Here is a 23,189-nt window from a genome sequence, read left to right on the forward strand (position 1 = left end):
ATGAGTAGATGCCAGAGCCATGGCTACCCACCTGTTACACTGAATTATGCACAGTATTAAAGCTCGTGTCCGGAGTTTGAATCGCAGCATCTCCCAAAACACTGTTGGTCCCACCCTCCCTCCCTCTGATTTCGCCCCTTTATTGGTGCACGCACGCAGTACCTGAGAGAAGTGCCCGGAGTGCTGCAGCATCTTGCCTGTTTTGCTGTTTTCCACTCTTCTACATTTAGTACTTTTAGTAAATAATAAAGGAATTATGTTAGAATTCTGTATTGAGTCTAACTTGTTCTAATACCAAAATAACATGAATCTGCTAGGACGAACGACTAAAGTTTCAATATGTGATTACACTCGTGTATCCCTCTCGATGACGTTGTTTATCAAACTTAGTGCATTTACGCGTGTATATGTGTTACATTGTTTATTTATTTCTACCTAGAGTTCAGAATTGCATGACTCCTCTGATGAAGAGTATGTCCCAGACGCCCCAACATCTTCCTCCAGAGGTCGGGCATCTAAACGAAGCCGTCAGGCAGGCTATGGAGGCCGTAGTCGGGGAGCGACGCGAGCACCCCGAGCCAAAAAACGTCCTGCAGTCTCTTGGCCTGACAAGCCGTGGGATTGGTGACTTTTCTGGAAGTTGCTGATCCCTGATGCTCTCTCCTCCACAAGCAAAACAAATGTGCGCGTGGTTGCGTAGTGCGTAGCTCGCCCACCTCTGCATGGGCTTGCTTGCTGTGCGCGTAACCGTTGATTGACAGCATGACAAAGCTGAAGCTCGAACTTGATTGGTCGGCAGCGACCGGCGCTTTTTGGAATAACATGGGGGTCTATGAGAGGAAGACGGAGCTCATGAATAAATTTTCATATCGCGTCATACTAACATTATAGTATCGAACTAGACTAACACATTTAAGCTTTGTTAAACAATGATACATAAATTGAAAAAAAAGGGAAACTCCGGACACGAGCTTTAAGTCTTAGTACAAATGAACCTAGTGAGTTGTATATATTAAAAAAAAAACCTTGCACAGTTGTCATGATCAGGGAAATTAGCTATAGAGACCAAAACTATTTTTCTACCAAGCTGTAAAACGTGTTTCTGCTGTAAAAATTAGACATTATAACATGGAGGTCTATGGAGATCTATTGCTTTGAGAGCAGCCTCAAGTGGCCAGTCAAGGAACTGCAGTTTTTGGCACTTTATTGGCTTCATTTTAAAGCCCTGGAGGTTGCTTCTGAATTGCAACAACAAAAAATCTCGTACAGGCTGAAATGTTTTGTTTCCATCAACAACCATTATCTAATCCAAGTATGAATGAAACAGTTTCCATCGGTATGCTTTTCTTTGCTTTTCTTGTCAACTCTTCAGTCGATCGTCTTCAAACTGGGTGGGTGAGTCGCTGGAGAGCCGAGGGGTACCAGTGTCAAGTTTGAATTCATTTGGATGAGCAGTTCTCTTATTTTGGCTGAAAGTATTTTAATCTTGTGGTATGCTTTCTCAACTGTATGTTTGAGATGCTGCGGTGGCACTGAAATTTTAAAACATGAATGGATGATATTTGTAAAAGAAAAAAAAATCCTCTGAGGTTTTTCTTACAGCTCAAAAAAATATCAGTATGACAACAGTTAAAAAAAATGTATGACTGTAACATCTGTTCAGTGACTACAAGTGCATCTGGTGCATTTACAATGTGTTTGTGAATACTAACGCGTAACGTGCTGAAAAAAAAAGAAGCAACAATGTAGAAAATAAACACCTAATAATAGATGATTTTTGAGTTTCACAGGGGCCCATGTCAGCCCTGGGGGCCTCGCAGCAGCTGGATGTGGCTCTGAACATGGTTCTCCCTGAGTTTTGAGGTTCTGCAGGCCTGATTCAAATCACGATCACAAACATCAGCGTGAACACCTTCACTGTTTCAGCAGGAACACTGAGGTCTTTTATAAAGGACAGAAAAGCACAAATGTGGGGGAGTAGTTGTTACTCATGTTGTGAGGATACACAGTCACACTTTGGGGATTTGCCCGAGAGCTAAATCATTCTATTTCACTGTTAAGGTTTAAGATCAGGGTTAGGCAATATTAGGTTTAGTTCTGCAGGAATAGAACATAATGTTCTCTGAAATGATGGAAACCTGATTGTCTGTTTGTAACTGGTCAGCTTGAACCCAGCTGCTGGTCAGGAAATGGAGGCTGACAGGAAGGAAGTGAGGTAGCTGCTGAGGAAACTCCATAAACAGGAACACAGTGCAGACTGTGTGTCAGCTTTTGTCCAATGTAACTGGTCTTTCTGCTATATTCCACACCAATCAAACCAATGAAGAAACTGCCAGGGCTGGAAAGTAACAAAAAACATTCTGCATACACTAGATTTATGTTGTACTTGTTATCACGCATACTTTGAAATGTATTGAATACAAATTACACAGTAGCTTTTGTACTTATTGATCCACTGGGCTAAAAAAAAAATCCAAATTGAACATTGAAAATATTACGGGAAATTTATATATTCATTTGTAACACAGTCTATGGTGGCATCTTAGTGGTACTTTGTGGCATCTCAATGACAGCATCTGGCACCTCAGTGGCAGTCTATAGTGGCCCCTCAGAGTCAGTCTGTGGTGGCACCTTAGTGGCAGCCTGTAGCAGCATGTGACACCTAAGTGGCAGTCTATGGTGACACCTTAGTGGCAGCAAGTGTCACTTCAGTGGCAGCATGTGGCTCTTAGCTGGCAGTCTGTGGTGGCTCCTCAGTGGCAATGGTGGCACGTCAGAGTAAGTCTATGGTGGAATCTCAGTGGCAGCCTGTGGTGACACGTGGCACCTTAGCAGCAGCATGTGTCACTTTAGTAGCAGCCAGTGACATCTCAGTGGTAGGATTTGGCACCTCAGTGGCGGTCTATGGTGTTATGTCAGTGCAAAGTAGTTGCACCTCAATGGCAGGTAGGGACACCTCAGTGGTGATCACTGGTACTTCAATGGCAGCTTGCGGCACCCAGTGTTTGGCAAGCTACTTGGAAACTATAATGCGCTAAGCTACCAGCTACTCCGTGTTAAATCAAGCTTTACTACACTGAAGCTATGACCCACAGAAATGTAGCAAGCTAAGCTACACCAATATGACTAAAGTAGCTTAATACATTCAAGTTACTTATTTTCTCCACATTGAACCGACTTAATTACCAAAAAAATTCAGGGACTAATAATGAAGTTTTCTCCCATACCTCTTCCCTCCAATATGTATCAGTTTAATTATTTAATCCCCCAATTTATACATATTCACACACTGCCACCACAACCTTACGCGTAATTTAATTAATTTACTGCCACACGAATTAGATGTTGAAAAGTAGCTCGTTTGTGTGTGCATCTTATACTGCGGTTGACATGTGGTGGTTAGCTAATTGCTGCTGGTTGTGCATATTCAGTAGTCACCTCTATATGGGTTCTCAGATTTGTATTTGACGTCTTTGAAGTTGACAGAAACTTCGCCACAGTAGGCATCTGAAAACATAACTTTTCGCCGTTTATTCACAAAAACTCATATAACTATTTAGGTAGGGCCACGGTGACTCTGACTCCTTCGGTTGCTCCTTGTCTTCTCACTCCTTCTCTGCCATCTCTCAGCGAACTGAAGCGAGCGTCTGTGTGTGTGTGGATCCAGTGAGTCGCAGGAAGGGATTGTTGAATGATGACATCAACAGTTTCTCCGCTTCTATTGGTCAACACAGACATGTCGGCGTTTGGAGATGACACTGCAGCAGAGCAGAAAGCTCCGCTTCAAGCAGTTCAACATTAATCATTTTAAAATGTTTAATGTAGCTTTTTGCGTTTGCTACCGCACTACATGACCAAAAGATCAGCTAAGCTGTTGAAACGTTTTTTGATTTTGTAAGCAACGACGCTATCACGTCGTTACAGAAAAATGTAGTTACACACGTGGACAAAAATGATGGTACCTCTATAAAAGATTGAAAACTATTTGACCAGAGTGACATGATTAACTCAGGTGTGTCATTTAATTGACATCACAGGTGTTTCCAAACTCATAATCAGTCAGTCTGCCTATTTAAAGGGAGACAAGTAGTCACCCTGCTGTTTGGTGAAAAGGTGTGTACCACACTGAACATGGACAACAGAAAGCGAAGGAGAGAATTGTCCCAGGACATCCGAAAAAAATTATAGACAAACATCTTAAAGCTAAAGGCTATAAGACCATCTCTAAACAGCTTGAAGTTCCTGTGACAACAGTGGCTCATATTATTCAGAAGTTCAAGACCCACAGGACAGTAGCCAACCTCCCTGGACGTGGCCGCAAGAGGAAAATTGATGACAAATTGAAGAGACGGATCGTTGGAATTGTATCCAAAGAGCCCAGAGCAACCTCCAAAGAAATTAAAGGTGAACTCCAAGGCCAAGGTACATCAGTGTCAGATCGCACCATTCGTCGTTGTTTGAGCCAAAGTGGACTTCATGGGAGACGACCAAGGAGGACACCACTGCTGAAAAAAACTCATAAAAAAGCGAGACTGGAATTTGCAAAAATGCATGTTGACAAGCCACAAAGCTTCTGGGAGAATGTCCTTTGGACAGATGAGACCAAACTGGAGCTTTTTGGTAAGGCACATCAACTCTATGTTCATAGACTCAAAAACCAAGCATACGAAGAAAAGAACACTGTCCCTACGGTGAAACATGGAGGAGGCTCAGTAATGTTTTGGGGCTGCTTTGCTGCATCTGGCACAGGGTGTCTTGAAAGTGTGCAAGGTACGATGAAATCTGAAGACTATCAAGGCATTCTGGAGAGAAATGTGCTGCCTAGTGTCAGAAAGCTTGGTCTCAGTCGCAGGTCATGGGTCTTCCAACAGGACAACGATCCAAAACACAGCCAAAAACACCCAAGAATGGCTGAGAGAAAAGCGTTGGACTATTCTAAAGTGGCCTTCTATGAGCCCAGATCTGAATCCCATTGAACATATGTGGAAGGAGCTGAAACATGCCATTTGGAGAAGACACCCATCAAATCTGAGACAACTGGAGCTGTTTGCTCATGAGGAGTGGGCCAAAATACCTGTTGACAGCTGCAGAACGCTCATTGACAAATACAGAAATCGTTTAATTGCAGTGATTGCCTCAAAAGGTTGTGCAACAAAATATTAAGTTATGGGTACCATCATTTTTGTCCAGCCCTATTTCATTAGTTTGTTTTTTTAAATAATTATGTTAATCAACAATTCAAAAGTGATGGCTGATTTTGATTATTTAATTTTCAATAAATTTTTATTTATTGTTACTTTTGTGAGTTTCAAGTGATTTCAGTGAGAATTGTGGGTTTTTCCTTCTTTAACTGAGGGGTACCAACAATTTTGTCCACGTGTGTAAACTACTAACGACGCTATTTGTAGTGACGTTACTGCCCAACACTGGTGACACCGCAGCAGCAGCCTATAACATCTCAATTGCAGTTTGTATGGCAGTCCATAGTGGCAGCCTGGAGCTAGAGGTCTTCAGTTTCATACAGTTGTTGTTGAAATGATGTAGAAGGTTTGTGGTGATTCTCATAGCTCTGGCATAAAGCATGTTTATGTCATTGTTATTCCAGTATGACCTAATATAGAAGCAAGCAAAAAATAGCTGCTCTGAGCCATGTTTTAACTAAAGCAGCTGCACAGTTCTTCTGTTATGAAGTTTTCCATTTTTAAAAAATAGGCAAAAAAAATCCATAAAAAGGGGAGGGTGCTGATTCAAAAACTGAAACCAAACATTTACAGCATTAACCCAGTTTCCAGAATCAGATTACACTGTAAGATCTACTGAATCTGACTTAAATTATGGAGAACACACACACACACACACACACACACACACACACACACACACACACACACACACACACACACACACACACACACACACACACAAAGGTAAATCTTTCCTGAAGGCAGAGAAAGTTTTGCTTGATCAGGGAAGCAAAATCATAGAAATGTCCAACTCACAACATAAAGCTGTAAAACACTCGATACCTAGAAAGAAAAGAAGAAAACTTTTTTCTGAGTCGAGTGATGTGAGGAGGAATTTTGTGGTTTAAAATGTGTATAAAGTTGAAGCACAGAGCTTTTACAAAAACAAGCTATGTTCTAATGGAAGTTTTGAACCGTGTGTTGGTTTGTATTTGATCTGGTGGAACATTAAGAACACATGACATCACACACACACACATACACACACACACATGCATGTTTAGCCCGTGTGTGTTTCCCACACGCTCAGCTCGTAACAAGCCACCAGCAACCACGTCTTTAATTTTTCCACTCGTGTTGTTTCCTCCTCGGTGCTGGACTGGCGTTTCCATGGCAACGCACAGTTTAACCATCATTATTACAGCTCTGTGGTCTGTGCACAGCTGCTTGTAATAAAACACGATGCTTAAGTGTAACACAGTCTGTGAACAGGGTCATACATGTAGAAACAGACACAAAAACATACAGGACAGTAGAAGTAATGTTTCTATTGGTTCACCCACTGTCATATTCAATGGTTTAATTTGATACTGTTGGAAAAAAAATATTGATATTGATGAAAACATTACGGATAAACTTTTAAAGCTATAATTATCATTGTTGTCTGACATCAACACAACACAGCTCTCCTACAATTCATGCTGTGCTCTGTGTTCATTCAGAAATATCTCTATAGGAGTGCAGCACTAAAGTCCAAGTCCTGTATAAATCCAGTCTCTGTGCTCCTTCCTGTCTTGATCCATCGCACAGATTTAGACAGTATCTTACAGATTTTAATTTAGTAGTTGCCACTATTTGGTTAATCATTGCAGCTCCATCACAAAATGACAATTGCAAGTAATGATCAAGAAATCATTTATATAATAAATATTTTTAGAATTTCTTTCCTCCCGCTATTAAACAATGGCTAATATTAGCTTAACAACAACTTTAACAATTACTAATAACAGGTTCAATGACCTGTTGATGCTAGCTTCAACAGTGGAGAACAATAGCTTAAGTAACTGCTAATATTAACTTCAATAGTTGCTGAATTTGGTTTAAACAGCTGCTGACGACAGCTAAAAACAGCTGCTAATATTTGCTTAAGCAACTGCTAATTACAGCTTAAGCGACTGCTAATTATAGCTTCATCAACTGCAGATATTATATTAAACAACTGCCAGTATTAGCTTAAACAGACAGTTCAGGTTAAACTTCTGTAGATACTGCTAATATTATCTTATGCAGATGCTATTTTAGCTTAAACAACTGCAAATATTTGCATAAAGAGCAAGAAATCAAAATCTGTGTTAACATGAATAAACTGTAAGAATACACTATATTCAAAAAAACCTTTGCCTACACATTTTTCTTAAACTATGAATTAATTTGTGAAAATATAAAATATAACGCTGTTCTTTAAACATTGCAGGTAGTGTTGAAAAACTACAATTTAATTCATGAAAGCTACCATTTTATTCTTTTATTTTTTTGTTTTTAAAATACAGCCTGAATGCATCCCCAAGACATAAGTGTATTCTGTTTCCACTGTTTCAAATAATCACTGTCAATGTTCTTCAACACACAGAGACGTTTGGAGAGAAAACAGCAGATTTATTCAGCCGTCGTGAGACACGAGTTACATAACAAGGAGGAATAAAGTCAATCTGTATTTCTGTTTCTGCAGAGGAGGAAGAAGTTACATAACAAAACCAAACAGCAAATACAAAAAAATCATCATCAGTCACACAGAAATCACACATTCATGTCACTTTAACACAACATATATTTCACTACATATGTTGTGTGAGCACTATTTAAAAAGACATTTTATTTTTTTTGTTTTGTTTTTTAATTTGAGGTTAATTTATTAGGACTTCAAAGATAAATTGCACTTTAAATTTCACTCTCAGAATGTCAACAGTAGTTTTTCAGGTCACAGGTGGTGTCCCTTTAATGGCAGGAATCAGCATCTGAAGTCTTGAAAGATGATATATTCTTTTGGATGAATTTGTATTTTCTAAATGATTTTGTTTTGCACAATTTTTTTTCTGTAGAATTCATTACATGTTTGAAAACGTTCATCATTTTACATGCAGACGTTTTTATCTTGCTCACAAAACTGTAATTTGGTTTATTTTTACCTCAAAGTCAGATTCATATCTAATATTTTGTGCAATTTACTTCTCAGTCCACACAAAATAGTCACTTCTGTTTAAGGAGCACCATCTTCTGGGTTTTAGAATGATATTTTCTCTATTACACGCAACCTATTGCGGATGATTAAGTCAGTGTTATCACTTATTATCAAGCCCACAGATATCCTGTTTGGTTTTTAGTTCATTTAATTCTAGCAGTACTTTGTGGTTCCACATGCAGAGTCCGGAAAGGCTGCATTTGGAGGATGGATGGGTCAAGTTTGAATGTCATTATGTTTGTATTTGTTTTTGACTTAAGGTTTATTGTGACTTTTGCTTTTAGTCACTGTCAAGTTAAGTTGGTTCAAGTTAGAAAATGGTCATGTTTTGGCGTGAAAATCCCAGTTTTTCTATGTGTACCTCATGTTAACTGCCTAAATTTGTGTGTTTGAAGGGTAACTTGTTATCGGTATGTAGTAGAACAGATGATAATGTCCCCGGGAGAACGTGGAGGAGTCCATCTACAGCTAATATCTATGGGGCATGATAACAACTGATAACATCTGAATCAGGTGCATTTATATTAATCTGTAAAATACCAAAAACAGGAGGCAGCTTTAGGATCTTTTTTATCTTCACCACATTTCTCAAATCTCACCAGGTCGGCAGATCGTCATTGAAACAGCTGCAAGTTTCTTAAAATCAGTTTTTCTTGCTCACAGTTTTCTAAACCACAAACCAGAACCTCCACTGCAGAGCATGACCGGCTGAGACAAATTTGTAGTTTTTTCCTCATTCTCGTCAATGCACCTAAAATTCAACAACCCCTAGTGGACGGTAGAGGAACTGCAGCTCGGTACGCTTCAGCTGCCAATTGGTTCATCTCAGATTAAAGTTGATTTAAAGGTCTGAGCAGGTTAACAGCTTCTGTAAGAGGAAAATGAGCTGAAACTGACTTTTATTCAGTGTTTCCTGCAGGTTTGGGCAACAGGAAACACCGAGGCTCAAGGTGCCGAAAGTCACAGAAAGTCTTTGTGATCGATAATCTTACAATAATAATATTCAGAATGAGACAATAATACAAACATAGATCAACATTATCTTCCACAAACCACAACAAATAAAGCATAAAAAGCATTTGATGATAATAAGAAAACTTGACGGAACAGATCAAACTACATATTTCATGTTCAGGTCGTATGTTCAGGAGACATTGGAAGGGAAAGTTCTCTCCAGTGTTGTTGGACTGTAAGCAGAGACGGTGAGCGAAGAGGAAGAGGAAGAGGAAGAGAGAAACTATGGCGGAGATAAACAACTTCAGCAGCCGGCGACTGATCCTGAGAGCAGCTCCGAGTTTCCAAGAATCACAATGAGGCAGATTGAGCCAAGAGGTCTGAAGGTTTAAAGACAACGATGGCAACCAAACAGCACATAATTATTAATATGGGAGAAAAAAAAGTTCTGACAGTAAAATACACCTTAATGGAGGATATTTCTGCAAAGTTATTCCTGTTTTACAGCACGTTTCCGAGTTTACACCATTTTCTGCACCAAACTTTTGTAGTTTTGTCAAAAGAAGTTTGTAATGAACCAAGTAGAATAGTTTAACAGGGAGCAGTAATAAAGGAGGGAATGCAAAAACTCCCACACTCTGAGAAATCCAGTGAATGCACCACAAGGACCAACAGCAGCAGGAGCAGCTCAGATTTTCCTTTAACGGACTTTCTGACTGCATCAGTTGTAGCCGCAGGGAGGAAGTGGCCGGTCGCCACGGTGAGAGGGAACACCATGACTCAGCGGTTTCCAAGGCAACCATTCATCATTCACATGGACTTCCCCCCCAAGGAGCTATTGCTGCGTTCACATACGTCTGCACCTTTTCCTTACTTCTGGTTGTTTTTGCTTTCATTCGAAACTTTTGTCTATCCATCTCTATATTTTCTGTCCTGTGGAGGGTCACAGGGAACTTTTACCCATCTTAGTATTTGTTTATTTACCTAATTCAACATGTAGAGCAGAAACTACAGCGGGAAGAAACTTTGGAACTGCTACAGAAGTGATAGAAACCAATCAATCAATCAGTACTGACGCAATCCATAATTAAGTGGGGAAATGGTGAAAATGGATTATTTGTTAATTAGCCAGACCAGAAACAAAAATAAGCAGAAACAAAAGGATTTAGTTAGTTGTTTAACTAGTTAGCTCGTGTAAAGAATCATCTGACACATTTGGACCATCTGGATATAACTGTTTGAAAGTACAATTTGACATTTACATAAATAAATAAAATGAGGAAATTTGTAAAATATCTAGAAAACTGAACATAGTTTGGTTGGTGGTGGAGAATCAATGTTAAATCCTGGACTGTTCTTTAGAAAGTGCTGGGATATTTTTGTAATAAGTTTTTTCTTATAATTACGGCAGAAATGTTACCACAAACTCACAAAAATGTAGTTTTTTTTTTAACAAAATTTAAAACAATTCATTCATTTTTATAGGAATATATTAAAGGCATTTTACATGCAAGCCGATTAAATAACTCCGTCCACACATCAACCAAAACGTCCTGAAGTTTGAGAACATTTAAGCAGATCCATTGAAACGGCAGAAAATTACAAACATGTGCTTGAAAAACGCTCACGATACAAAGCGGGAAAACACTTGATCAAACACCAGATGCAGCATAAAATGTTTTTAACAAAAGCATCTCAACGTATCACTTGAGGACCCAAAATGTGTCAGCTGAAGACCCATTTAGGGCCCGCGCACCGCAGTCTGAACAGTCGAGTGACAGGAGGAAAAATTCTGCAGCGAAAAGAAAGTGGAAACAAAGAACTTTTACAAGATGGGGTGGTTCTCGAACGGGACTTTTGAACTGTGTGTCCTCAGAGTTCAGCGGAGCGACGTCTATATTTAAACTGGGAGTATTAAACACACACACTCACACACACACAGTCCAGTGTAGCAGGGATTCATGGGACTTTCCCATCTCCTAAAACAAGAGTCTTTCATCATTCAGCACCAGCAGTGGGGCTGGCCACACCGAGGCATCCTGGGAAATAAAGTCCGATGATGTCATCACTGTGGCCATGTGATCCCTGAACAAACATGAGGGCTGAAAAACAGCCAGAATAAAGGTGAAATAATCCTTTAAAAGCTGAGCGCTGAGCAGAATGAAGCAACCTGGGAAATGGAGTCTAGGAAGGAAACCCTCCAGACCTGAAAATGTCTCACTCAATCCTGGGAAATGTAGTCATTCTTTTTGGGAATTTAACACTTTTGAGCCAAAAATTACAGACATTCTGTCGCTTATTGGAAATCATGACTAGGAAAGGATGCTGGGAAGTGGAGTCCAGTGATGGGATCTGTGGGTATATTTTAATACTGACGCGGGGAAATACCACCACCAAGTCTCTAATTTACCCGATCCAAATAGTTTGTTTCATAATAATTTTGATAATGAAAACAGTTCATTTGGCAAAATGCGAAAGTAGAGAAAGCTCAGGGGCATGCTGGGAAATGAAGTCCTTGTGTTTGTGTTTGTGTTTGTTTTGCAGGATCAGATCCAGAGCTGGTGGTTCGTTGGACGTGATAAAGACCTTAGCTGGGTGGGAGTCTCCGTCTGGACTCGTGTTTGGATGGTTTCTAACAGCAACTGCTGATTTTCAGTCATGGCTAGTAGAAAAAATTAAAAGTTTCTAAAGAAAATGCACAAAAGGAGACAGCCTGGTGGCCACATTTCATGGAAACTGAAATTTTCACAGTGAAATCTGGCTTGTTCCAGGTCAGGACAGCGCCCCCTGCAGGTGGTCGTGGGTTTGCTCAAGAACACTTCAGCAGGGCAGGAGGGCCGTCTCGGCCTCCGGCTGGCGGTCGGATGGAGGAGAAGAGGCTCAGAGGTTCAGAGGAAGGAGGAGGAGGAGGTCAGTCAGCTGGTATGGGTTCAGTTTTACACACTCCTGGAGATAACAGCACACAACAAGATGTCAAACGCTGGTCTAAAATATGGTACTAAATTTGTTTGTTTGTGTGGTTGTTTGTTTGTTTACCAGCTATAACAGGCTGTTCCTGCCATTCATGTTCGGGCCTTTAGACCTCATCTGCTCCTGAACCGACCCCGACTGTCAGCAAAAGACAACAAGGATTTATTCATCTGGCCAAAGTTAATCAGAGGCATCAGAAACAAAAGCAAGCAAAAAATAAAGAAAATTTAAAATTACATCAAACTACATAAAACAGCAATAAAATACAAAAAGTTAATTTTAGTTTGAATTGGATCATTGAATCCCAACAAAGGAGGGGACACAAACAAAAGCCAGCGCACATTAATATTATTTATTCATCTAATTACACACATTTCACACAGTCACTTTTGGATATTCCCAAAATTTTAAATGTAATTTATTTATTGAATTAAAGAAAGTCTATTTTTAAGTTTCACTTATTTTCATTTTCAGGGTTTTAATTGTTTTGTATTTTTTAATTGTAAAAGACAAAATGTATATGTATAAATCTATTTTATTGTTTTTAACCTAATATTTAGCTAACTTTACATTTGAACAATTTACTTATTTGTCTTTTAATTGATCATATTTTATTTTTGTTAAGAATGATTTTTATTTCAAACATTCATTTTTATTTTAAATTATATTAAATGAATTATATTCTATATTAAATTATTGTAATAAATGTAATTATTATAAGTTACAAAATATGTTTTAAGTATTTTCTCATGTGAATAAACCTATGATCATAATCCCTGTTCAGTGTTTTAGAAGTATATATCAGTTCAAAATTACATTTTCTGAATCTGTAAATGCATTGTCTGCTATTGATTTGTTTTTAAATATTTTATACTTCTTTCAGTGTTTTATAATTACAGGTGATGTCTGTCCAGCTGAAAAATTTTCGTCAGTTTCTGGTAAATTTAGATTCTCTGAGGAATCGAGGGAAGGAAGCGACAACAAGGAGGGATGTGTTTGACCTGTGACCTCATCAGGGAGGATGACCACCAGCAGGTGATGATGTCATCAGACTGTGACCTTTCAATTTAATGTACTTTTATTTTAGCTGCTCGGCTGTTTATAGTTATTTTTCATTTTACATATTGATTGTATGTGATTTTCCCATATAATTTAATTTAATATCTACATTTTTAAAAATGTATTAATTATATTTTACTGTAACTTTCTCCTCAGGTGCGTTGACCCACAGAGTTAATTTTCACAGGCGAAGCCGTGAGACAGAAAAGCTAAAATAGGAGCAGGAAGGATGCAGCGCAGCGTGACACTTTCTCTCTCTCACACACACACACACACACACACACACACACACACACACACACACACACACACACACACACACACACACACACACATGTTTGTTTTTCTATACCGGTGGGGACTTACCATTGACTCCCATTCATATCTAACTCCTAACCCTTACCCTAACCCTAACCTTAACCATCACCAAATCAATGCCTAACCCTAAACAAACGTTTTTGCACTTTTACATTTTTTATTAACAACAATATGGCCAAGAAAACGGTGTTGCCACCCGTGGGGACCTCATTTTAGGTCCCCACCGTAAGACAAGTCCCCACCTTTATAGCAAATAGTCAGGTCAAAGTCCCCACCGGTATAGCAGAAACAAGTACACACACACACACACACACACACACACACACACACACACACACTGTCTCTCTGTCCTCATGTTGGACTGAAGACGGATCTGATTCCAAAATGCTTTTTCAAAAATTTTGTAAAATGTCTTAAAAACAGTCACATAACACACTGATAAAAGATAAACAAACATAAACAAAGAGTCAGGTAAAAAAATAGCCACGTAAATAGACAGAAAGACTGGCAAAGAAAGAGACAGGTAAACAATGACACAGGTAAGCAGACAAGTAAACAAAGAGACAAGTAAACAAAGAGACAGATAAATAAAGAGACAGGTAGACAGACAAGTAAACAAAGAGACAGACAAATGAAAAGACAGGTAAACAGATAGACAAAGAGATAGGCAAACAGCCAGGAAGATAAACAAAGAGACAAGTAAACAAAGAAGCAGATAAACAAAGAGATAGGCAAAAGAGAGACAGGTAAACAGACAAACATGTAAACAAATAGAAAGATAATCAGACAGACAGGTAAACAAACAGACAGGTAAACAAAGAGACAGGTAAACAAAGAGACAGGTAAACAAAGAAATGAGTAAACAAAGAGACAGGCAAATGAAGAGGCAAATAAACAGACAAGAAAACAAAGAGCTAAACAAAGAGACAAATAAACAAAGAGACAGGTAAATAGGTAGACATGTAATCAGACAGACAGGTAAAAAAGACACAGGTAAACAGACAAGTAAACAAAGAGACAGGTGAACAGACAGGCAGACAGGCAAACAGAGATAGAAAAAGAGACAAGTAAACAAAGTAGTAAATAAAGAGACAAGTAAACAAAGAGACAGGTAAACAAGTAAACAGGTGTGAGGTCTGACCGGCTGCAGGCCCTCTGCCATCTCTCCGGAGCCGATGTGCGTGAGGTGGATGAAGTTGGTCGGCTCTCCGATCATACTGCGGTCAATCTTCCTCCTCTTCTTCTTCTACACACAAACAAACACACAAACACACACACAGTCGTGACATCAGCAAGGTGTCTGATGTGTCTCCACATGTCCACAGACTCACATCATCTGTGTGGATCTGCTAAAAAAACAACAACGTGACGCACCATAAAGAAAGACAAACCCCGCAAAAAGCTGCTGGGCTCTCCAAAATAAAACCATATGAGTAATGTGCATTTTAATTTGAAGGCTTCAACGCAGGCCAGACTGCGAGGTGTTTATTTCTCAGATTCTATTTGTCATTTTTTGTCTCTTTCTGGTATATAAAGTGTGTTTAAGAGTTGTTTTGTGTCTCTTCATGGTCATTTTGTGTCTTTGTAGTAGTTCTACACTGCTTGTGGTTTATTTTGTGTTTCTTGTATTTTGCATCATTTTGTGGTTGATCTGTGTCTCTTTCTGGCTGTTTTGTGTGTCTTCCTTGTATTTTGAGCCTTTAGAGTTGTTGTGTGTCTCCTTGTGGTCAAATTTTATTTTACATCTTGTGCTTTGTGTATCTGCATGGTCGATTTCTAGTTGTTTTTGCATTTGTTTGTGGTTGTTTTGTGTACATTTCTTGTATTTTGAGCCTTTGTAGAGTGGTTCTGTGTCTCTTTGGGGTAATTTTGTATCTTCGGAGTACTTTCTGGACTGCTTGTGGTTTATTTTGTCTTTCTTATTTGTATTTTGAGCCTTTTTAGAAATCTTGCGTGTCTTTTTGTGACCAAATTGTGTTTTGTGTATATGTGTGGTCTAGTGGCATCTCTTTGCAGTTGCTTTTGTGACTCTGTTGTTTTGCTTCCTTTGAATTTGCTTTGTGTCTCTTCCTTGTACTCTGTTTGTCGTCAATTTATTTAGTTTTTTCTTGTGTTATGTGTCTCGTCGGGGTCTCTTTGTGCATCTTTCCAGTATTTGCTGTATTTGTGTGGTCGATTTGTGTTTCTTTTTTGTATTTTGTGTCTGTTTAAGGTTGTTTTGTGTCTTTCTGTGGTCATATTATGCATTTTTGTAGCTATTTTGTGTTTGTTTGATTTCGTCTCTCCTTGTAGTTGCTTTGGGTTACTTTTTGGTCATTTTGTGTATCACTCCTTTATTTTCTGTTTCCTTGTGATCGTTCTGTGTTACTTCGTGGTCAGAACTAAAGACGTTTTTTGATGAAACACCATCAAGAACAAATGAAGAAAACCAGCTGCAAATTCAAATATGGAGGGTTTAATGTTAATAAAACTGTAAGTGTGTTTGTGTGAAAATAACACTTGACAGGTGAAATTAAGTTTCAGTTTCAGCTACCCCGCAGTGCTGCTCTCTGTGCTGCATTCAGGGACAATCCGAGCTTTGGCAAACAGCCACTGAACGTCTCATTAAAATCCCATTCTGCTCCCAGAGTCCAGTTAATCCCACAGTGGGGAAGCACATCTCAGCCACAATCACAACCATTTAGACGTGATTTAAGAGGCTTATGCTCCTCAGGATTATTCTTATGTAACGCAGCAGAACTGAGGCGACGGGTCGAACTCGACCAGAACGGGAGGTCAGGTCTGCGAGATCACAAGAAAGCCAGAGTTTGAGGAAAAGACGAGCAGATGTTCCTCGAATGAGCTCAGATGTTTAATACTGAAAATATAGAGATAATAATAAGTTATCATAAACATGTTAACTTGATATAATTGGTTTATTTTTTGTTTTATTTAATTTAATGTTTAAAGTAATTTTGAATTTTTAATAATCATTTTTCTTTCAAGATACTTTTTTTAAAAAAATTCTGTTTATTTTTTTCAGATGAATTGAGCATGATTTGAATGTTTTTTGTAATATACTTAAAAACATATTAAAACTGTTTCATTAACCTACATTTTTACTTTACTTTGAGTATAATTTAATTTTAATTAGGCTTTTCAAAAAAAAAATCACCTTAACTTTGTATTTAAATTTAATTCATTAAAAACATTCTATTCTTTAAATTCATATTATTAATTTATTTTATATGAATTTGATTTTTTTTTACCAAAAATATGTTAACATTTGGTTGAATTAATGGGAGTAGTTTATTTATTTGTCATTTGTTGAGCCAGATATCAAAAGCACATGGCACATCCTATGTTATTCTGCACCTGTTGTATTTATTCTTTTTTCAGGTTTTATTTTATTATCAAATTTTCGTTCATATGTTTCAATTAGATGTGATTTAAATTTGTATTTCTTGTAGTTTTGAAATAAGTGATTTTATTCGGTTACGTTTTTATTAGCTGGCACAACATAATTTCTTTCCCATTAGTATTTTATTACACACGTGGACAAAGTTGTTGGTACCCCTCAGTTAAAGAAGGAAAAACCCACAATTCTCACTGAAATCCCTTGAAACTCACAAAAGTAACAATAAATAAAAAATTTTTGAAAATTAAATAATCAAAATCAGCCATCACTTTTGAATTGTTGATTAACATAATTATTTAAAAAAAACAAACTAATGAAATAGGGCTGGACAAAAATGATGGTACCCATAACTTAATATTTTGTTGCACAACCTTTTGAGGCAATCACTGCAATTAAACGATTTCTGTATTTGTCAATGAGCGTTCTGCAGCTGTCAACAGGTATTTTGGCCCACTCCTCATGAGCAAACAGCTCCAGTTGTCTCAGGTTTGATGGGTGTCTTCTCCAAATGGCATGTTTCAGCTCCTTCCACATATGTTCAATGGGATTCAGATCTGGGCTCATAGAAGGCCACTTTAGAATAGTCCAACGCTTTTCTCTCAGCCATTCTTGGGTGTTTTTGGCTGTGTGTTTTGGATCGTTGTCCTGTTGGAAGACCCATGACCTGCGACTGAGACCAAGCTTTCTGACACTAGGCAGCACATTTCTCTCCAGAATGCCTTGATAGTCTTCAGATTTCATCGTACCTTGCACACTTTCAAGACACCCTGTGCCAGATGCAGCAAAGCAGCCCCAAAACATTACTGAGCCTCCTCCATGTTTCACCGTAGGGACAGTGTTCTTTTCTTCGTATGCTTGGTTTTTGAGTCTATGAACATAGAGTTGATGTGCCTTACCAAAAAGCTCCAGTTTGGTCTCATCTGTCCAAAGGACATTCTCCCAGAAGCTTTGTGGCTTGTCAACATGCATTTTTGCAAATTCCAGTCTCGCTTTTTTATGAGTTCTTTTCAGCAGTGGTGTCCTCCTTGGTCGTCTCCCATGACGTCCACTTTGGCTCAAACAACGACCAATGGTGCGATCTGACACTGATGTACCTTGGCCTTGGAGTTCACCTTTAATTTCTTTGGAGGTTGCTCTGGGCTCTTTGGATACAATTCCAACGATCCGTCTCTTCAATTTGTCATCAATTTTCCTCTTGCGGCCACGTCCAGGGAGGTTGGCTACTGTCCTGTGGGTCTTGAACTTCTGAATAATATGAGCCACTGTTGTCACAGGAACTTCAAGCTGTTTAGAGATGGTCTTATAGCCTTTAGCTTTAAGATGTTTGTCTATAATTTTTTTTCGGATGTCCTGGGACAATTCTCTTCTTCGCTTTCTGTTGTCCATGTTCAGTGTGGTACACACCTTTTCACCAAACAGCAGGGTGACTACTTGTCTCCCTTTAAATAGGCAGACTGACTGATTATGAGTTTGGAAACACCTGTGATGTCAATTAAATGACACACCTGAGTTAATCATGTCACTCTGGTCAAACAGTTTTCAATCTTTTATAGAGGTACCATCATTTTTGTCCAGGCCTGTTTCATTAGTTTGTTTTTTTAAATAATTATGTTAATCAACAATTCAAAAGTAATGGCTGTTTTTGATTATTTAATTTTCAATAAATTTTTATTTATTGTTACTTTTGTGAGTTTCAAGTGATTTCAGTGAGAATTGTGGGTTTTTCCTTCTTTAACTGAGGGGTACCAACAATTTTGTCCACGTGTGTAATTTTATTTTAAACGTAATTTTTTAATTCATGTTATTTTTTCTAATCTAATTTAAATTCCCATTATTGGCTTTTTTCCAATTTAAAAAAAAAAAAGTTTTTATTATTAGGCTAAGTTTTTTTTTTTTTTTGCTTAGTTTATTTCTTTTACATTTCTGTAAAAAAAAAAAAACTTCTGTAAAAGCTGTAAAATTCTCTGGTTCTGTTCAGATTTATGAACCATTCAGCATCTACAGTGACAGTGTTTGGTATTAATTATGAGGAAAATGGTATTGCTGTTATGGCTGTTATTAAGTCCTTCCAGTGATATCGGAGTTTTTTTGTTTTTTGTTTTTAAAAAAAGAGTAACTGAAGAACTGGAGAAGTGAAAATAGTACATAACCTGAGCAGAGATTCCTAGAAAGAAACAAACTGTTTAATCAGACAGAACTTGTTGACCTCGCTGCATTCGTCCTCTCAGTTTAATTTGGTGTTTTTCCTCTGTCGGCTGCTTCAGGAACATCATGTGAATGTTTTCTGGCTGACGGCTGAAACCTGAATCAGACTCGTCCACTAACACGAGCACGTTGGCATCGACCAGCTGGGAGTGAATCATCGGCCTGCAGGCCGCCGCCTCCTCCGCAGGGACAGCTGTCGTCATGGCAACCACCGTGAATAAACAGCATGGGCCGACAAACTGGAAGAATCTCTTTATTTCACCAGGATGTTGAAACAGCTTTGATGAACTCGTATGGCCCCGCCTTCAGCATGCTGCACCTGAACTATGAACCAGGTAAAGGAGGACACCAACCACATTCACACCATCTCACCAGATTTATACCACGCCACGTTGTTTTGTGTTTCTCTGTGGATGTTTTGTGTTTCCCTCTTGTATTTTGTGTCTCGTTCTTGTATTTTGTGTTTCTTTGTGGTTGCTGTGTTTTGTTTTTAGTGTTTTGTGTCTCTGTGATCAGTTTTACGTTTGAAGCTGTGACTTGTCCTTCCTCAGCCTTTTATTGTGAAATTCCAGCCTGCTGGTACTCTTTGATGGCAATGACTCACTGATTACATGATGATGATGATGATGATGAGGATGATGAGGATGATGATGGTGGTGGTTGAGAGCAGAGCCGCTGTTTATCACGTCAACACAGACGTTGCCAAGACAGTTTTTATTCTGCTGTTTGTTCAGCGAGCAGCAGCCTCAGTGTTACGTAACCAAACTGGTCTCAGTTTGTCCTGTTGCAGAGCTGCTCTAAAATCTGACATCATCATCATCATCTTGTTTGGGCTCTGAACAGACACGTCCAGTTCAGTCGGGGAGTCTCTGAAAGTTTAGGACGTTGACGATGGTGAATTCTCTAAGGGGTTTATAGTTGTGATGGTTAAAAGTCGCATGAAAACAGCCACTGACCTCAGGTCACCTGAGGTTGGACTGTGGAGGAGCCTCCTGGAAACAGGGGGTCAATTAGCTGTTTGAAGTTTAAAGTCAAGCTGAGAAAGTTTCAGTTGTCACTTTTTACTAACAACATATCGTCACGATGTTCACACCCTGAAATGTTACCATTGATGAGACATCTGTTGAAGCAATGCTGAATACATAACACTCACAGAGGCTAACGTTTTCTGGTTAAGACTAAAGTAATGACTAATGGTATTTGGTTGGATTAATGTAGTGACTAACATCATGTCGAGACTCACGTACTGGCTCAAGTTACTTGTTTAGGGCAAATGGGTTAATGATACTCTTTCAATCAACAGTAATGACTATTATTACTTGAGTTGGGTAACGCAGTGGCTAATGTTACCCGTTTAGGCCAGCATACAGGCTAATGTTACTCCTTCAATCAATAGTAATTACCAGTGTTACTTGTTTGGGCAAACATAGTGGCTAACATTACTTGTTTGATCTAACACATTAGCTAATGTGAAGCACTTTGTGTTGCATTTTAAATGGATGAAAGGTGCTATATAAATAAAGTTTGATTTGATTTGATTTGATAATGTTACTCGTTTGGGCCAGTGTACAGGCTAACATAACCTTTTTGGGCTAACGTAGCAGCTAATGTCACCTGTTTGGGTTAACAGTGGCTAATCTTATGTGACTGGACCAATGTAGTGGCTAATGTTACTCGTTTGGGGCATCATCATGGCAAATGTTACTTTTTTTAAGTTGCTGTAGTGGCTAATCCTACTTGTCTGAGCTAATGTAGTCAGTAATATTATTTGTTAAGGTGAATGTAGATACTTACACCCTGTTTAGGCCAATGTACTGGCTAATGTTAGGCTATTGTAGTGGTTAATGTAAATTGTTTGATGAAGAGAGTGGCTAATATTTCTTGCTCAGGCTAACACTGCAGTATCCAGAAGTATAGATTTTCAGTGGTGTTGGTATCAACTACCAAATTTCTGGTTTTGATGTGCCCCTACCCCTGGGCAGTAGGAGCGTGAGGATACATCCATGCTCCACTGAGCTTCACTGAGGGACTCGGTTTAACTTCCTGAGTGAAGTCACAGCTGGCATCACTGTGTGTCTGAGTGTTTATTAAAGGTGTATTGTTGCAGCGCTACAATGGAACAAACAGAAACCTCTAAAAATACAGCAGAGGAAGGAGGGAGGCTCTCTGGAGAGAAACACCACACGGTACGGCTTCCTGCCATCAGCGCCAACACACTGCCGTCTACAACACACACCTGGAAAAGAAGCTCCCTGCATCAACGTGTAGTGTGTTGCTGTTAGTATGTTCTGTATTTTATGAGAAAAGAATAGTAAAAAAGGGAACTGAAATGCTGCAATGCAAAATATCAGAGGTGTGGTGTCAAGGAAATTGTGCCATATGTTTACTGTGTGATTGTGTGTTTTTGTGTCTCACCGGCGGCGGTTTGGCCACCACACAGCAGCCCATCTTGTGCCAGAAGTCGCTCATGCCGATGCTCCGCCTGTCCAGCGGCCGGCTGCCGCTCTCTGCTGCCGCCCTGCAGGCCGGAGGAGGAAGTGCAGCCTGAGGATAATCCTGGGGCATTCAGACACGAAACTGCACCGACACTCAGAGGACTAATACCCCAAAATATACCCCACCTCAGCTGGAAGACTCCTGGAAGGTTCTGGGATATTTAATGAGGTAATTTACTGGATCCTCAGGAGATGAACAAGATTTTATTCCTCAAAATCTGATAATAAAGAAATTCCAAAATCTGTGTTTTAATCCAAAGTCACAGCTGCATCTTCAGCTTCAACCTGTGAAGACACAAAAGAAACCGGTTACCAACACATTTTTACTATTTCTTTTGACTAATTTCATTTAACTTTATAGATTTTTCAGGTTACATCAGTTATTTTATATAGTTTTATCATCCTCGGCTTTTCTTTGCTCTGTAAGGTTTAACTTGCAGATACGTTTCCCCAAAACGTTAATTTTCCTAACAGGAGAGCTGCAAAGCATGTTATGCCCCCATTCTTTAAATGGAACACATGTGAGAAGTTGAAGAAATGTTAGACATATTGATTAGTTGTTTAGTTTCATGAATTATCAAAGAAATTCAACTTTAGAGTTCATGGCAATGAAACCGTGTCATACTGCACAGCTGACCTTTCTAAGAGTTTCTGCTTATTGCCAGAGTTGTGCTGTTTTCACAGAAGTGCAGAGCTTAACTGAATGATTTTTTTGCATTTGTATTGTTGTAAGCAAGACACTGTTTGGGGTTCAGAGGTTAAGGAAACTGTTCAAGTTCTCTCATTCTTAAATGTGAATATTATCTGGTTTCTGTCCTCATCTCTGACAGTAAACTAAAAACTGTCTCCTTTTTTTGAAAGAGACAATTGTAATCTTGGAAAACACTGATCAACATTTTTCACCATTTTATGCCAAACAGCTACATCAGTAAATCGAGAAAATAATAAGCAGCTGCAGCCCACTTCTGCAGTTTGCTTCTCTGAACTTGAGGGAAGCTCACAGATGAGTTATTGTCTTGAGAAACCTGCTGCTGCTTGTGTAAGTTCTTTTGCAATCGGGCTAAGAGTTGTTCTTTGATTTGTGATCATCCCTTTCTCATGAAAAAAAAATACTAATCTATCTATTTCTGAGTCACATGTTGGACAGATATCATCATCATCAGATGGCCTGAACAGGACCACAAATGAAGAAAAGTCGAGACATCCAGCAAACTGACACAAACAGCAGAGAGTGTGATAAGACGAGCTACCAAATAAGGCTGCACCAGGAGAACTCCTGCATGTCTTGACTGAAAAACACTGCAACAGAATAACTGATTGCACTTTTAAGACTCTCTTAACAGCTCAACATGCTCTAAAAATGTCCTGCAGCTTGGCCGTGGTCCTCACAAAGAGAGAAAAGCAGCAGAACACTGTGACACTGAGCTGCATGGGAACCAGACCCTCGGAGACGTCAACACGGTGAATGCATTAGGCATGACTAAACACTGGGTGTGGTCCAAACACAGCACAGGAAGACACACGCACACATTCACACTCACACTCACACTCAGGACTGTGACCATGAAGTGAAGTGTGTGTTTCTGGGT

The 23,189-nt window shown here is 39.0% G+C and overlaps 1 protein-coding gene across 1 annotated transcript; it reads right to left on the reverse strand.

Moving 5' to 3' along the window:
• Positions 1-7,598: 7,598 nt before the first annotated feature.
• cdc42se1 (CDC42 small effector 1) lies at positions 7,599-21,670 on the reverse strand. The gene is made up of 4 exons (XM_022212242.2): positions 21,521-21,670; positions 14,645-14,749; positions 12,193-12,264; positions 7,599-12,102 (listed from the first exon to the last, which is right to left on the reverse strand). Exons 1-3 carry the CDS (start codon positions 21,668-21,670, stop codon positions 12,196-12,198), a joined length of 324 nt encoding a protein of 107 aa, XP_022067934.1. The 3' UTR covers positions 7,599-12,102; positions 12,193-12,195.
• Between the last annotated feature and the right edge of the window lie 1,519 nt (positions 21,671-23,189).

This window comes from Acanthochromis polyacanthus, chromosome 11 (assembly GCF_021347895.1).
Source record: "Acanthochromis polyacanthus isolate Apoly-LR-REF ecotype Palm Island chromosome 11, KAUST_Apoly_ChrSc, whole genome shotgun sequence".
NCBI classification, from domain to species: domain Eukaryota; kingdom Metazoa; phylum Chordata; class Actinopteri; family Pomacentridae; genus Acanthochromis; species Acanthochromis polyacanthus.